Here is a 16535-nt window from a genome sequence, read left to right as displayed (position 1 = left end):
TCTGAAGTGCCTAGTTATTTGGTACTAAGACATACCAGTGCTCTCTTCTCCTCTCCTCTCCTCTCGTCTCCTCTCCTCTCCTCTCCTCTCCTCTCCTCTCCTCTCCTCTCCTCTCCTCTCCTCTCCTCTCCTCTCCTCTCCTCTCCTCTCCTGCTCTCGGGTCAGTTGAGTCTGTGCCTTCTTTATTTGCTGTCCCATTTTGTTAAGGACACCCCAGGCCAGCGAGCCAGGCCGTCCGATTGGCCTCTTGGCCCTGCTGGGGATGAAGCCATATTGATCCTGAGTGGTATCAAAGCTAAATTGGTTGTATTTTCCACCCGGACTGTAGCTGCAGAGTGAGGACGTTCAAACATACTGACCTCCATCTGCACTGGCACCGAAGGACAGGAGTTAAATGCTGCTTCACAACCCGAATCAGCCAAAGGGCTCTGTGTCTGCAAAGACGCTCTGAATGTATACTTATATTTTGACAATCAATAATTACACTGGGTTACATTTGCATAGAAATCTGTCAATCCTTGAGAGGGAATTTGCTGCTTTGTTGTTTTTTTTTTGCTTTGTTTCCATCCTTGTATCTCTCCTGCCTTTTCCTTAAAGCACTGTTGTCTGTGAGATGTTGAGGTATGTCCACTGCTCATGTTTTGTTGCTTCTTTTGTCTTTGGGTTGTCAGTAGCCTCCCTTATGCTAAATATAGAATAGATTTTTAAGAAAAAGTCAATGTACTAATTAAAAACAAAAATCTTCACCGAAGACCCTCTTTATTTGTTGTTTTGTTGCAGACAAAGTGTTTCTTTTTAAAATTGTGTGAGGGAGAAAATGTCACACACGACATTTTTCTGGGGAAAGAAAATTAAAGTCAGTTTAAATAGAAAGAAATTAAGTCAATTAATTTTACAGTGTCACCATAATGAAACTGAAGTGGTTCAGCCTTGAAAGCTCATATTGTTGGGCTGTCGCAGCTTTGGGAGACATTCGACCACATGGCATCTGAAGAGGAAAGAAAAAAGTAGTAAACTGGAATGAAGCCATCATCAGGCCAGAGACTGATTGGACTGTTTCTTAAAAAGCGTTTCTTCTCCAGTTGCTGTGGGTGGATGAAGATATGTGACAAGCCCCAGAACTGAGGACTTTAGGAGTGTGTCGCCGCAGCTCGCTGGGAGACGAGAGTTATGTGTACGTGTGCGTGTGTGTTTGGGCCATGGTCGGCAAGTGGCGAGGGTTAGTCTGACTTGGACTGAATCTGTTGAAGCATGTGTTGTGTGTGTGTGTGTGTGTGTGTGTGTGTGTGTTTGGATGGGTGCACTGGCTTAGACTGACTATGTGTGTGTTCAGGGTTGAGGAGGGGGGCGTTGGTGCTGGGGAAGCTGTCTGGCAGCAGGACTCGCCTACTGCGCCTAGTTCTGTCTACACCCACATGCACAGCTGTGTACCACCACACTATCCAGTATTGCCATAGGGTTAATACACACACACACACACACACACACACACACACACACACACACACACACACACACACATATAGCAACCACTCCAACCTTCTCCACTCATCTTCCTGAGCTTTTTTTTTTGCAGATGGGAAAATGGTCTGAAATGAGTCTGAAATCATTGCACAAGCCTCTCATTCAACAACACACAGCCCTCCATTACATCTAAACAGACCCTTAGCTTTTCTGTTCAGTGGTTCATCGATCGGCTGCCATATGGTAAGCGCAGGTTGTTATGGATTACTAAAATAATGAAAGGCTACTAACAGCTGTTACGACTGTGCTATTCCTTTGGTTAGTGAGTCAGAGACCCTGAAGATGGAGCGAGAGCCGGGTCCTGCGAGAGGAGGACTATTTCTGTGTCGCCTGCAGCCACTGACACAGCGCGAGTGTTTACTGCTGTGCCATGCTGCCTCTCACAGTGGGAGCAGTTGAAGGATGACGGCTGACATTATTGTGCCTCCAGCCTGTAGCAGGAACAGTACAGGGAGAGCTTATTTAACCATCAGGTCACCAGACTGACTGCAACATTACAGACAAAAGGGAAGAGTTGATGACTGCAGTCTCATGGCCATTGCAGCTTTATGCAGGACGTTAACTTGACAACCTGCAACCAAGGTTACATTTAAATAGACCGCTTTATAATTCGGTGGCTTTCTCAAAAGAGCTGAGAGTAAATGTATTTAAGGACAAAAGGTGTAGAGTGGGTTTAAAATGTGAAAAAAAAAGAATGGTGACAAGCAGAACGTCTTGGTTTGATTTCTTGCAGCAGTACACCTCTCTCCACACAAGATGGCACTGGTAATACATGCGTCCCCTCCAGAGCCTGAGCCTCAGTCTGCGTCGGAGAGTCCTATTTCTTCAGGTCACTAATCTAAATACAGACACTCCTCATACATTGGTTTTCACTCTCCTCTGCCCCAGAATAGCAAAGCATGGATCTAAACGAAAGAGTGATTATTTGAAATGAAAATTAGCATCTGGGAGAGAAGCTTCCTTGTGTTTTTGTTAAGTAACAAATGGATTTCATTGACTGGTGAGCTGCAGTGATAGCAGCCACACATTCCTCAGGCCAGGTTGGAGAAATCCTTTTGGACTGTGCAAACCCTGGTAGACGCTCTGTATATCTTTGTTTATCCTGCAGAGCGGTCCATCTTGTTTCCTCTCATCATCAAAACAGTGATAAACAAGTGATGGTGGGGGGGAGTTTCCTAGAATGCATGAGAGAGAAGAGATCGTGCAAGGCCTCATTTAAAATGATATATTCCTTCATTTTGTTTACAAGGGAGGGGCTCGCAGCCACAGACTCAGATTTGCTTCATATCTAATGGAGATAGTATTGAACCGCTTCATACATGGTAGGAATGCAAATTAATCTCTACTTATATGGATGTATGGGTTTTAAAAAGCCATGCATAAATAAAGAGAGATCATGTAATTTTGAGTAGTTTTGCATTTTCGGAGGAAGGAGAAAAAGAAAAAGAACTCTACCAGCTTGGTCTTGTTTTCTTATCCACTCCTCATATTTGCAGCAGCCTTTAGATTCAGTCACCACAGATCCCTGTAAATAAGCTGATTTGCTAAACATCACATTATTTACATGATAAGATGCAGTATATTTAGAGAGATATCCAAGAGAGCACTGAATCGCTGTAGATTCGTCTTGACTTGTTTCCTCAAGAAGCTTTCAATGACCTCTGGAGATTTTATGTGTTGGATATTGGATTTTTTATTTTTTTTTTAACTGGATAGTGATCCACTTTTTTCCTCTTCTTTGACACATGTGCAGCTGTTGTATCACCACCGCCATCCACCATTCAGTGTCTGTCTGGGTCTCCTCCACAATGATTTTTTAATTGTGAGACCTCTGTACTTTTTAAGTTTGACTTTCATGCTTAATATTGGACTTGTGTCCCAACAGGGTTGAGGAGCTCTCAGGGAACCAGCTGTAATATCTGTATCAGCCTCTCCAGTCAGGGTGAGCCATCCCTTTTCAGAGCGACTCTCAGGGCTTCCATGGCAATTTACTCTCACAACTACACAAGAGTCCTCAGAGTCCGCAGAGACCTCGCCAGATAGACAACTAACAGCATCTTACGAAAAATAACACTTTACACAATTTCCCAACATTGTGACTGCGAAGGCCTTGCAACAATGGCGCCGCGCCGAATGCATTCTTTTTAATAAAACCCAATGATTTGATGTGATAAGAGGGAAAATAGTGGGAAATGAATTATATAAACACTGATTTTATGAACTTTTTAGAACAGCCTCGGGGGCTTTGCAGTACACTTGTCAGTTTATTTGAAGTATGTTTGCAATTATTGCATTTGTTAACTCGTGCCACTATTTTTTACTTGACATGTTGCTTTAGGCCATTGACATTATTGATTTAAAAATAAGATGGTTGCGGTCTGAACTCCATTTATGAGCATATCCATAAAACATTTACATACAGTAATATGTTCCCCTCCTCTTTTCCACAAAATCCATTCCACTGCCAAATATTACTGATATTACTGACATTATTATCACAGTGCGTCAACATGAGTCAACGTCCACACTCGCACAGCAGGCACGATACTTTCACAAAGCTGTACACAAAGGTTTAACACAGCCTTAGGTTATTAAATGGAAACAATAAGAGCATATATGTCTGTTTTCCTCTTGTCAAGACTCTTTTCAATTTGATGCTAAATGTTTCTGCTAATGAGCAATGGGACTAATGGAGAATAGAGAGGATCTGTCTATTCATTGCATGAGTCAGATTCAAACATTTCACACAAACACCCCAAGGGTATTAAGTTTCTCTCAAGGAAATCACATTGTTTCATATGACGAGGACAACTGAGATTATTCATACAATGAAATTTTAATTGGAAAGAAATCAGGGAAGAGATAGAAAACACACGACTTCAAAGCAAAGTATGACAGGAGTGCTCCATTTTTGTCTCTCTGTTTAACTTTTGAATGTCTCGCACAGCTCGAATACTCTCGGGCATTTATGCACCTTGTTATTCTGATGACAGAACATCAATTACAAATGCCTATCGTGCTTGCTTATCTGTTAGTTACAGATGAGAGTTGTTTCAGCTCGACAGATTGAGATGTGGTGTTACAGATTAAAATCGCCTCGGCAAAGAAGACTCTGTTTGAACTTGAGCACTATTTAAAGCATACCGTGGACTGCAACAACAGCGAACACAATAGAGAATAAACGGGAGCGCATCACAAAAGACAGCTGAGGTCTGTGCATCTTTAATTACACTGAACCTCCTTAGTTTAACATGATACCAGAAACACAGAAAGAATAATTGTTATAATACAGCCTACAGCGAGTTTACTTATTATTATCAGGCTCTTTCTGGTTTGTTTGCTTCTTTTCCTGATACTGTCTTCATATGTCGCATATAGTTTTCTATATATGTGTTAGATCTAGATGAGATTTTGTGTTTCATGTCTTATGATACTGCAGTTTAATTCACTTTAATTTGTCACATGTTCTGTGGGTGCAAATGTGTGTGTTGTGTCACATGTGTGCCGCATGTCAATGTGACAATGTGTCAGCTTCATTATTTGTGTGTAGCTACCGTGTGGTGGATATAGGGCAGAGCCTTTGTTTGATATTTATATAAGCAAGAAACACAAAAGACTACAGTACATGTTGAACAACTCCTTTGAACCTATAAAGTAAAAAAAAAAAAAAAGAAGAAGAAGAAGAGAAGGGAGCACAACAAAGTGAGGACAGACAGTGCTGAATTGTTTTTTTTAGGGCACATTAGTTTCTGGTGATATTTTCCAAACTAACAGGGTCAAATGGGGGGAAAAAAAAGAAAAAGAAAGAAAACTGAAACAGGTGGACAAGCGAAGAAAATGAGACAGCTGTAAACAATCAGTGACTCTTTAAAAAGAATCTAAACACTTTAAATGCCATTTAGACTTGGTTAGAATGACTAATTCTCAACGGGCTCCACTGGCTAATAATTGAGTGTGTAATTGGCTGCTTTGGTTTCACAAGGCATCGGGAATATTTGTCAAAAGGAGAACCGACACCTCCAGCAACGTCAACAGTCTGAATCCCACTTCAGACCCTCCCCATCATACGGGCGATCCACCAGTTGCACGGCATGATGGTCTTACAGATGACGTGGCCTCCCCGGTAGTAGTACGGCCATGGGTTGAAGCCACCCAGGGGAGCGAAGTAGCGCTGGCAGTGGCGGTAACCACGGCGACAGTGCTGGCAGCAGTAGCCGCGGTCATCCAGACGGCCGTCCAGCTCGATTCCAACGTCTCTCTGTAGAGGACACAGGAGCGGGCAGGGTTACAATCACACACATGACAAATGTCAGTCCTCTCAAGGCAAGGGCAGGAGAGGAGAGGAGGAGGAGGAGGAGGAGGAGGAGGAGGAGGAGGAGGAGGAGGAAGGCGTGAATTGATTACCCTGCTTTAGACACAAGAATATTATGTTAAAAAAAAAACAACCAAACCAGAGTGAAAAGATGTGGACGGATGATGAAAATGCAAAGTTGTGTCCTGCATGATGGCTGTGACAAAGAGATCAAGATAGCGTTGAGAAGGAGCGAGCTTGATTTAAGCTCCAGGAGCATAAAACATGATATAATACCCTTGACCTTTCTATTATACCGGCGGTGTCGCGACTGTCGGCTGCAGAGTGCGTCACCTCTGAATCCTGCATTCACAGCCTCTCTATCTTCAATCAAAGGAACTCCAACATTGGTAGTTACCAGCATAATTACACTATTTCTTTCATCTCTGACCTCTTAACTCCCTCGACCGAAGCCCACACTCTGCACCAAAATGGCTGCCCCTCCTCCAATAGAGCATTCAAATTAGAGCTCCCCACGTCTTGGCGCCCTCCTCCTGACCTTGACTTTAAGTGTGTGGCACATTCCTAAAGCAATTAGCAGAGTAATGATCGCCTAACAAGGATTCTTTCATTTGCTCTTGCTGGCTGCCTCTGAATTTATAGAGGGGCCAAATGAAACCCAAACGAAAGGTAAATTGGGTAGAATTAATGGCCCTTGGATTTTTCCATTGTGCTGGCTGGTTCATGCCCTCGTAGACTCACGGGGGCTGAGTACCATGCCTTTGATCAAGAGCAACTCCAAATGGGGTTCGGAGAAGTGCCACTTAACTCGGCGCGCGAGTTGAGGCAGCAACTGCCCTCAGTATGCATTTGACCACATTTCAATCTCTTTTAGTAAATGAATCCTCGGAGACAATCCCGCGCCGTCTCGTTAAACTGCTCCGGATCCAGGAGACGACGGCCTGCGCTGACTTCACATTCGGAGAAAAACTGGCATAATTCTCTGCAAGCAGTTGCAATGACTCAGCTACATGCAACAGTGCAGAACAAAACACATCCACTGTTGGGAGTAGAAAATGTGTGGGAATTGTTTAAGAGGACAGGACCCACAGGAACACATGGCTGAGTCCCTCCAGTCCCCTGCTACATTAAGGACGGGAATTAGGGGGGTTTTCTTGCATCCACTGTGTAAGTCAATGCAGTAGTTTTACACACACTTTTTTTTCTGGACAGCAGAAAACAGAAAGCAACAAACCCATCAAGCATGACTTATAAAGAAAGTAACCCATGCTTTGATAAATGCTGTGATGTATTGAGTGAAATTACACACTCACGAGACATAGTTAAAACACATAGAGAGGGTGGGACAGATGATATCTGGGATAGCTAGGGTTTGATTTATTACTATGACAAGCACAGGTAGGCTTGCTAATGATTTATTGTTTCAGTCAAGTTTCAGGTCATCAGCTTCCAGGCAACAATCTGTTATGGAAACAACACGAAAGCTGTCAATGGACCAACGATAATCTTATCTGCTCCTCGCAGCCCAAACTGGGAATGTTATGAAATCTAAGGGGCCCCGGCTCCGGGAAAATGAAGAAAAATATTTTATTCAAATGACGTTGTGTTTATCAAAACAAACAGCCAATGGGCAGCATTGTACCTTAAAGACAATTAATCAGAGCTATCCTTTTAAAACGGAGGCTACATATTAATCACTCTGGCTTTGAGTTGCCGTCTCTAGTGGGATGCTGCAGTGATAAGAATGGTTCACCTTGGGAAATCTGAGGCAGTCACTCACAAACAAGCAGCATTAATGAAGAGTAAAAGCCATTACCCCCTTGCTGCATCTGATTTCATCACACACTCAAGCTCATGTAGGCCTATACACATGCAAACACACACTCGCCCACGCGCAGACACCTCCGTGCATAATATGAAGCACTGGATATGAATGAGTCTACAAAGTAGAAAACTGCATCAGTCATTCAATAAGATGTAACGAATCAAAGCACGACTCCTCTAATCTCCACACTTGTTGGTGTTATTTCACACACGCTGATCACCGCTTTTCATGAGCTCATGCCTGGATGTGTTATTAAATCTCATAGCAGAGCTCATCACATTCATTCTGGGATCCAAATGGCAACGATAACATTTCTGTTTCATACGCTGCTTTGTATTCAAAAAGATTTTTTTTTCTCCAATGAAGACACACACAGGCCAGTGTAACATACGAAATGCTTTGCTGCGTGTCCTGATCTCAGATTTTCATCTCACTGTGCTCTGCAGTCAGCTGGAATGACAATGAAATTGGATGTAATTGAATAAAGAGATAGTCATGTATTTCAGTAAACTCTGCTGGTTTACCAAAGTGATAAGGAGCTTTAGCTTCAGTGTAGCGATTCCTCTGGAGGCAACGACAGCTCGTGCGTTCCTGGATTTGAATTCCTTCAGCTTTTTGCACCTCGGTTATGCATGAATAGCCAGCTAGCCTCACCCTGAACATGTCTCCCAGAGGTTTATAACAATGCTCTAAGTTAAACACACAATGCAAACACTCATATACAGGCAGAAAAGACACTCCAAACATGTTTACGTGTGTATGTATGCGAGGTAAATTCATTCTGAAATCCACGCTGTGTGGGTCAAGGACAGTGGCACCATCCTTTCAGCCTTGTCAGATGGTAGTTATTCAGTTTGAGATTTCCAGGGCCACCTCTGACATGGCAGCTGTGGCAAAGGTCAGCTTCATATATCTGTCAGCATTTATTCTGGCAACCATTATTCTGCTCTACAAATGTGCGCCATATTGGGAAGGTGCGACTGAATTTCCGACTTATGAAATGCAGATGAAGTGAATCCATATAAGTGAGAGTGTGTGTGAGCGTGACAGATGAAAGGATGAAGGCAGGCAGAGGAATAGTGTGCATGCCTTCTGTCTGTGTGTCTGCACATCTACATGAGTTCCAGATGAAGCAAGGAAAAAAAAACAGGTTTGGCTAACACATGTGGCATCCTACTGGCATGAGCTAGAGTTCAGACTCCCAATTACAGGCTGCTGCCTGCCCTCCGTTTGGCCACAAAAGCCTTTGTTATCACCGGACCCACAAACAGAGCCTGGATGTGCTGCTGGAATGGATTGCAGTGGTATGCATTACTCAGCTGATAGAGGCAGAGCGTTTCAAAAGGAGAGCCGAGTTTTTCATCCCCTGGTATGTTTTAATTGCATAGCGCTGCATCTCCTGCCGCAGACGATGAGGGAGAAGACAGGGGAGCCGAGGGGAAATTGAAGAGTTGAGCGGGAGGTGTTTCTGGGACGTGCCTGATAAATGTCAACATTATAGGACGTCTCATTTCTCTGCATGTCTCTCACCGTTTGTCACAGCTCTGAGGAACAGACCGAGCCTGACTCATTATCCCTAAATTTAGCTTTAGTGGCTATTCACCTGTAAGTGCTGAATGTGTGTGTGTGTGTGTGTGTATGGGGGGTGGGACCTGTGCATGCTCCTGGTATCTTTAGTGTGCAACTGCTGCTGTTGTTGTTGTATTTTTGTGTTGCTACGAGTGCACAACTCCCGTGTAATATCCTGCTTTACGTGATTTCCCCTCAGAGTCGTGGGTAATTAATCATACAATATTGAGTAGTTTACATACGGTTCACCAAAACATGCCACCAGCCCTTTCCACTCATTTTATATGCTTTGATAATTACGGCATTATAAATAAATGTAACTTATCTGTGCAGCAATGAGTGACCTTGAGAATTTGCCTTTGTACAGTGCTTTCCACTGCTTCAGAAAAAAGGAAGTGAAAAAGGCACTAACGGGTGCTGTGAGGCACAAGTTGCTGCCTTTGAAAGGCTGGATATTCCTCTCAATTAATGGGGAGACATTAAGGGAGTCTTCAATGAACTGGCCTTACTTAAATAGATATATAGAGCAATTGCTATACCCTCTGGTGCACAGAGTCAGTTTTAACATCAATTAGTGAGCGATTTATATGCAGAAAGAGTCGTGACAGAGCCGGAGCTGATTGAAGTCGCTCTACTGTATCTCGTGGTGTGGTCCCCGGGTGACGTGGCACAAAGCCTCCCACTCACATAGTCGCTGACTGGAACGTGCTCCTCCACGTCACGGGCGAAACGCTGACCTGTGACCTCGGCGTCGGGCGCATCCACATTTCCCTCCTCAGCATCTGACATTGTTGAACAGAAGGAGAGAGAGAGAGAGAGAAAGACAGAGAGGGAGGGAGGGAGAGGGAGGGGGAAAATGTTGTTGAGATGTTTATGTACTTGTGACTGTTTTTCTATTGTTTGATGTAAAATGAGAAAGCTCTTAGATTAAATTTTGGCTTGTTCACTCTATTTTCCCAGTAGCTTGATGCTAATTACTACCATTCAGGAGAAATACGCTGGAATTCAGTCCAAGCTTTTTCATGCCCCAGTCAAAGAATGGAGTTGTTGCTGTTGTGATACTGACGCACAAATCGTTTTCCACAGATCCTAATTAGTAAAGCCTACACATCCCTTTGAAAGAGAATGAATGCCTGAATAAAATTAAGCCCATTGACTCAAGTAGCCTACTCTACTTAAGTACAATTTCTTATTTACTTGAGGCTCGGAGAAACATTTTACTTTTTGTTCCACTACATTTATCTGATGACTGGAGTAGATTAACATTTCACATATTGCATACACACTGCAAAAATATTCATCATCATCATATCACTACATTTTTACCAAAAAGTTGTCTGCATGTATGAATAAAGAGATAGTCTGTATGTGAAATACATGGAAAACTCACATCATCACATTTTGAGTTTTAACTTCACTCCTTTACACATCCAACAGTTGTGGAGCAACACTATCATTCATCATTTTCATTCATATCCTTCATCAGTCATGTTTCTTAACACCTGGTGAGTGGGAGTCTCAATCTGCACTCTGTTTTAGCTCCATTTTTGGTCTCTACCACCTCCTGAGGGAAGCGTTTGGACCATAAGCTGTTAAATGCTCCACTATGTGTCTGTCTGCAGTTTGGCTATACAGGCCGTGCACAGTAGGTTTCTTTTTTTTTGAGATTTTTTCTGTGCTGAAAACAGCTGCCTAGTGCAGCCACAAGAGATGCTATGAAACCATTGAGTGAACCAAAGCATTAAAGTTGCAGGCCTGACAGTTCAACAATGAGCTGAAACTCACTTTAAAGCTCCATAAAGCTGAAAGGAGCTGTCGATTCAGGTGATAATTCTCTGTAGTTCATCACGATGAGCCACCTATTTAATATTGTTTTGACATTGTTATGTCAAACTATATAAAAGCGGTCAATTGCAGCTGCTGTAAGAAAAGTCACATTCACCCATTCAGATACACATTCATACTGCACTTTTTTGTACTACATATTGCACATGGTGTCTAGCCAGTGTTGGTTCAGTGTGTTGCCCAAGGACACTTCGACCTGTGAACTGGAGAACCCACAAATCGAACCACCAATCTTCAGGTTAGTGGACGTGCTCTACCTGAACCTGAACCTGAACCTGAACCACAGCCAGACTCAGTAGCTATGTTTACCAGTTTAGATGTTCATAAATTGGTAATAACGATCTAATGTTGCATTCTGTAATAAGCTGTTATGCTGTAATGAGTATATTCATTCTTAATATAAATGTTATTGATAATATTTCAGTTTTCCAACTAAAGTAAAACCTGCAAAACTTTCATTTGGACTGAAGTATTTTCACATCAAAAGTTGTACAAGGCAAAGTATTGATACGTTTACCCCAGTAAATCATCTAAAAGCTTCTCCCTCCACTGACCACTGACCATGAGTCTCTCAACTTTCCAGACACACAGAGGGTAGCCTGGGCGGGCTGCTCATATGGTCGAGAAATCATGCGGTCCCTGTGGGCCTATACTGTATGTATGGCCTGTGGGGGATGCCCTCCAGCGAGAGTGTTAATAGTCTGCATTTAGAGGTATTGATGCCCCCCTGCTCTCACCACTCAGAGGGGAGGGATGAATCCAGTGGATGGGCAGCTCCTGGCAAATCTCCCAGATCTTGGAGTCGAGGAGGAAGGCTGGATTAACGATGGGCTCCTCCGCAGGAATCCACACTTGGGAGTCCTCCACCTTCATGTCCATGGCCTCAGCCTCATCCACCTGCTAGAAAACACCACACATACACATGCACACACAGTTTACGCATATATGATATAGCACGTCGGAGCTTGCTGAGATGAGTGGGCTTGCGTTTGCACTCTCCTCCCCTGAGCCGCGCAGCAGCTCGAGCCTCATCGTTTTATCTATCACCTTACTGCGAGAGGGCGGCAACTTCTTGACTCCCTCTGCCCTGACTCCCTCCTCTTTCTCTCTCACCCTCTTCTCGAGCCTCCGGCGTGCTCTTTCTATTATACATCATTGAAATTCACAGACAGTGATGATTTGACTTTTAAATGACTTTAGAAGTGGTCTTCATTACTCTGAGTGTGGCTGCAATATCATTTAATGTGACAGACACAATAAAGCCTTGCATTCTCCTCCCTCCTCCCCCTTCGCACTCTCCCTCCCCTGCCCTCCCTCCCTCCTTCCCCCTCCACCACAATGCTTCACTTGGCAGCCAGCACTATCAGTGGGCTTAATTTGTTGATACTGTAGTTCATGAGCTGTAAAGTAAACTATTATTGCTTAATGATAGGGACTACATGTCAGTGTTGTCTAATAGAGACATATGAAGGGGATTTGGTAATGCTCTCCCCTAACAGTGCAGATATTTATTTTCTTCATGTATATGTAAATACACACACAAACAAACCCCTCTTCCCATTCCCTTGTTAATTAGCAACCCAGAACAGAAAAACAGTTCACTTGACAAATGTTTTTACAAGGTGATTTTCTCCCAGCCTAAAGCTTAATTGCACATTAGTTAAGCTTGACGTAGATTCCTGGGGCTATAGTAGGAGCAAGAATCATTAATATTGGGTCGCGCACCCTCCCTCCCGTTCACCCCTGTCACTCTCGCTTGAATTAGACTTTCGCTTGCTTCTTGTTTGTCGTTGGGCGACACAGTTGTGACCTGCAGAGGAAAACAAAAAAGACTTAAGCACATTCTGTCACATCAAAGCTCGTGTTTGGGGCGCGGCAGGTGTTTAGCCAAGCTTTTGACACACTCTCCCTCACTTTTAAGAGCCGGCCAGTCGACTAATGATGACTCGGAGGACTGGTGTAGCGGGGCGGTGGTGGTACAGCGGCTGGGGTACTCTGGCATTGAGCTGGCACACTCACTGTGCCCGTGCTTGAAGAAATTAAAATCAAACTTGAAGAACACAAACAGCACTCTCTAATTGGACATCTTAACCGCTGAAGCCAAGTGAGTCTTCTCCGGAAAGTAAATGGAGGTCACGACACGGGGCTCACAACATGACTTTGACTTCACAGTTGAGAAACGACTCCAATAACTTGTAGGAGAAAGTGCCTAGGGGGAGGTGGTAAAGGTCAGGAATTTAGCATGGGGTGGGGATTTCTAAATGCCAGTTGACAAGCACAAAGACAACATGATTACACTCTTCTAGTTTATACACACTTTTGAAAGACTTTTCCATTTAGCTATTGACAAATGATATATTATTATGATATATTACGGACATCTTTTCTTTTTTTTATATCAAGTATTGAACCTTGGGAATGGTGGTAATTTGTTTTGTGTGGCCTGCTCCTGGTGTATGTTCGCGTTGCGCCTACAGTGCACCACTTAATTATACACCAGTTGTGTTGTAGTTAATGAATTTACCCTCTCCCGCCACTGTGTCCCAAGGGAGGAAACACTGTCTACATGACACATTGTTTAAAGTGGTGCTATGTTTGCCAGAGATCAACAAAGATTTTCCCATGACACCCTAGAGCTTTCACATAGCGTGTATATAACACAGACAGGGGGTGTTTATTATGCTGTGCAGTAAATTTTAGTTAACACCCATATTCAAGCGATTCACTCTCATTGAGAGTGCTGGTACTTGCTTGAGGGCACTAAAGGCCTGGTTGCGACAACGTTTACAACACTGATGCTTCACTGCAAAAAATCAATTCATCTCAATGGAATCATAAGTGGATTCGCTAGTGGGGGCATATCTGTGCAAATTTTGTCCGTCCAACTTTGGTGAACTTTGATATGCAAATTTGCATCGACAAATGGCAAAACTGTCTTGATCGTGCTGACCTTTGAGGGAACAGACAGCAAGAGAGGCTAAAATGGAGGAAGCTATCGTAGCTTATTAGCTGTGTTGCATAGTCTTGTCATAGCTTAAACTTCTCCCTAAGAGAAGAGCCACTTTAGTGAAGTAATGAGACAGTCAAGTCAATTGTCCACTTCTATCAAATGGCTCAGTACAAGAAAAAATAACCCCAAACAGCTTGATTAGCATTAGCATATATAGCAGATTAGCGGTAAACTCAACAGGTAGGCTGCATTAGCTTCTAAACCAACTGTACCGCTCTCTGGTGTGAACAGGCCTGGCTGAATACGTCAGCTCTCACCACTGACCGAGCTCTTAATAAACACATAAGTTAAAATAAACCATGCTGTGCTTCTTGCAGGACTTTGTAAGTATCTCATCCTTTGCCATGATGTTGTTCCTCAGCGCACTGTTTTTTTTCCATTTGCAGTTTTTGTCCGAGTGGGAGGTTTTGGGTTGCTGGGTGAGCTTTGGTCATCCATATTAAGTGGCTGTTTAATGGAGCAAGCAGCATCCATTGACGATGTTAAGGGGTGTGAGGGAGGCGGATGGCGATTTCCATGTCAGAGTGGGAGAACTGGAATGAAGCTCAGGGATTACTCCCTCAGACGTTTCATAGAGGAGGCAAATTGAAAAGGGAGGAAAAAATCCTGGCAAACAAATCATGTTCGTCACCTGGTTCTCCCTCACAGGGGCTGCATTTCCTTATCAGCCCCTTGCAGTTTTTCAGCAGTTTTTTCCATTGTTTTTCACCCCAGCTCTAAAGCCTGCCATGGCTGCTCTGAGCCCTCTCTCCTAAAAGCCTGCAGCTGGGTTAAGCTAGGACCCATTAACATTTGGCTTTAACCCCTGTGAGCTTTATGTGTTTCACCACCCGAGGATGAACTTGTGCTGATCTTGTCCAGGGTCACACGTGGGTGTATTTTCACAGAGGACGGATGCTCTAATGTGAGGACAGACCTTGTTGAGGTCAGGCCAAGGTCACTGTTTATTACCTAAATGTGGCCTCCCTGATATTTACTGTATTTCTCTGGTGCAATCGATTGTTTTTGTGATGAAAATATCCTCTGCAGCAATATCAACAGCAGCAGGCTACACAGTGGTGCACTGCTAAAAAAAGGAATAATGACAAAAATAAACTTCCTTGCAGGAAGGAGTGAGGAGAGATGTGTGGCATTTGTATGATATTTTGAATGCATGAATTGAGTAATTGTTTCGACATTTTGGGGAATACTTGGTTTCTTGCAGGGAATTAGATGAGAAGATCAATCTCACTGTGTTGTGTCTATCAACAGATGGTTGTCCTGCGCACAGCTATAAGCTTGTTCATCTTCCCGGGTGCATAGCTGAAGCCGGAACAATATAAGCAGATATTCCACTGTGCTCTAGGAATATCTACACCGTCTTCTTTCTCATTAATTTGGTCGTACATCATCACAAATTTGTGAAAAAACAAACAAAGCAAAACTGAATTTTTGCATTGTGGCGTCTTGGGGTCGTCACTGTGAAGTGGCCACGCAAATTACTGTACCCAGCAGATAACCCCCTGCAAGACCTCAATATTTTTTCATATTTGTTTTCTGCATGGAGTAAACAAATGAAATATAACATATTAATTAGTGCACTTCAATGGTAGACAGATTTTCTCATCTAAACTCTTGGCAACAAAGCCAATAATTATATTTCCCAAAGTGTAGAACTATTCCTTTAAACTGCCATCCAAACTACAATTTCATCTAAATAATAAGGAAATATTTTGATGAACACATCTCCCAGGCAGCAATATGCATCTCCAAAATAATTATTGATACCATATTTCATTAGTTTTCCTACTGTTTGTGCAACAAAAAACCCATTTGTGGCAACAAAAGCAATATTACTAAAGTGCCTTTGTTGCCTAAACTCTTGTGTGCTTTTTGTATTTGCTGGGTGATGTGATTCGGTCCTCTTCCTTAAGCTCAACCAGTAATCAGTACCTGCAGTGTAAAGGCTCTTCACTACACTCTTCTTCAGGTCTAGTCATCAACGTAACAACAATTGCAGGTTTCCCAAGACTTGTGTGTTTGGTGTCCTTGTGTTGACCTGAACCTGAACCTGAACTTGAACTCTGCCTTTCCTCAGATCCCTTGCATTCAGCCCTCTCCGCACGTCTTCCTGGCCCAGCCTGTTGTCTGTGTGTCGGTCTCCTGGTTTGCCTGCCTGCCCTTCTCCATCTACGTACCCATAGCCTCTCGCTCTGGATCTCTCTGTCCGTCCTGCTCCAATTTGTATGAGACGGTTGCATGTTTGGCCGCCTGGTTGTCCCTACTAAGCCTGACGGTTGATTCAAGCTTCTATAGTGGAGCTAGCAGTGTTCTAATCACCATGATTGTTAGAACTACTTAATGAAAACCGTAGTTTAAAACACCTTTTGCATTAATATCTTATGGAACAGAGTGCGGAGTGTTTTATTTCATTAATGGTTAGCTCCTTTGAATACTTGTATGGGCTTGAA

General features: G+C 43.2%; 1 protein-coding gene across 2 annotated transcripts in view; it reads right to left on the bottom strand.

Annotated features, from left to right (window-relative positions):
• Positions 1 to 3394: 3394 nt before the first annotated feature.
• The window catches only part of tnmd (tenomodulin), a 55095-nt gene continuing 41954 nt past the window's right edge, over positions 3395 to 16535 (bottom strand). Inside the window, exons 5-7 of one of the 2 annotated variants that reach the window (XM_085789388.1) lie at positions 11813 to 11972; positions 9918 to 10012; positions 3395 to 5782 (exon numbers count right to left, since the gene is read on the bottom strand). In XM_085789388.1, coding sequence (XP_085645514.1) covers positions 5573 to 5782; positions 9918 to 10012; positions 11813 to 11972 — 465 coding nt within the window. In that variant the 3' untranslated portion in view covers positions 3395 to 5572. Of the gene's footprint in view, positions 5783 to 9917; positions 10013 to 11812; positions 11976 to 16535 lie in introns of both variants that reach the window. The other variant, XM_085789389.1, reaches the window with a different exon arrangement.

The sequence above is a fragment of the Trachurus japonicus genome, chromosome 10 (assembly GCF_045865225.1).
Source record: "Trachurus japonicus isolate A0001 chromosome 10, Traja_1.0".
NCBI classification, from domain to species: Eukaryota; Metazoa; Chordata; class Actinopteri; order Carangiformes; family Carangidae; genus Trachurus; species Trachurus japonicus.
Note: the sequence above shows the minus strand (reverse complement) of the source record. Positions and strands in the feature narration are given on the sequence as shown.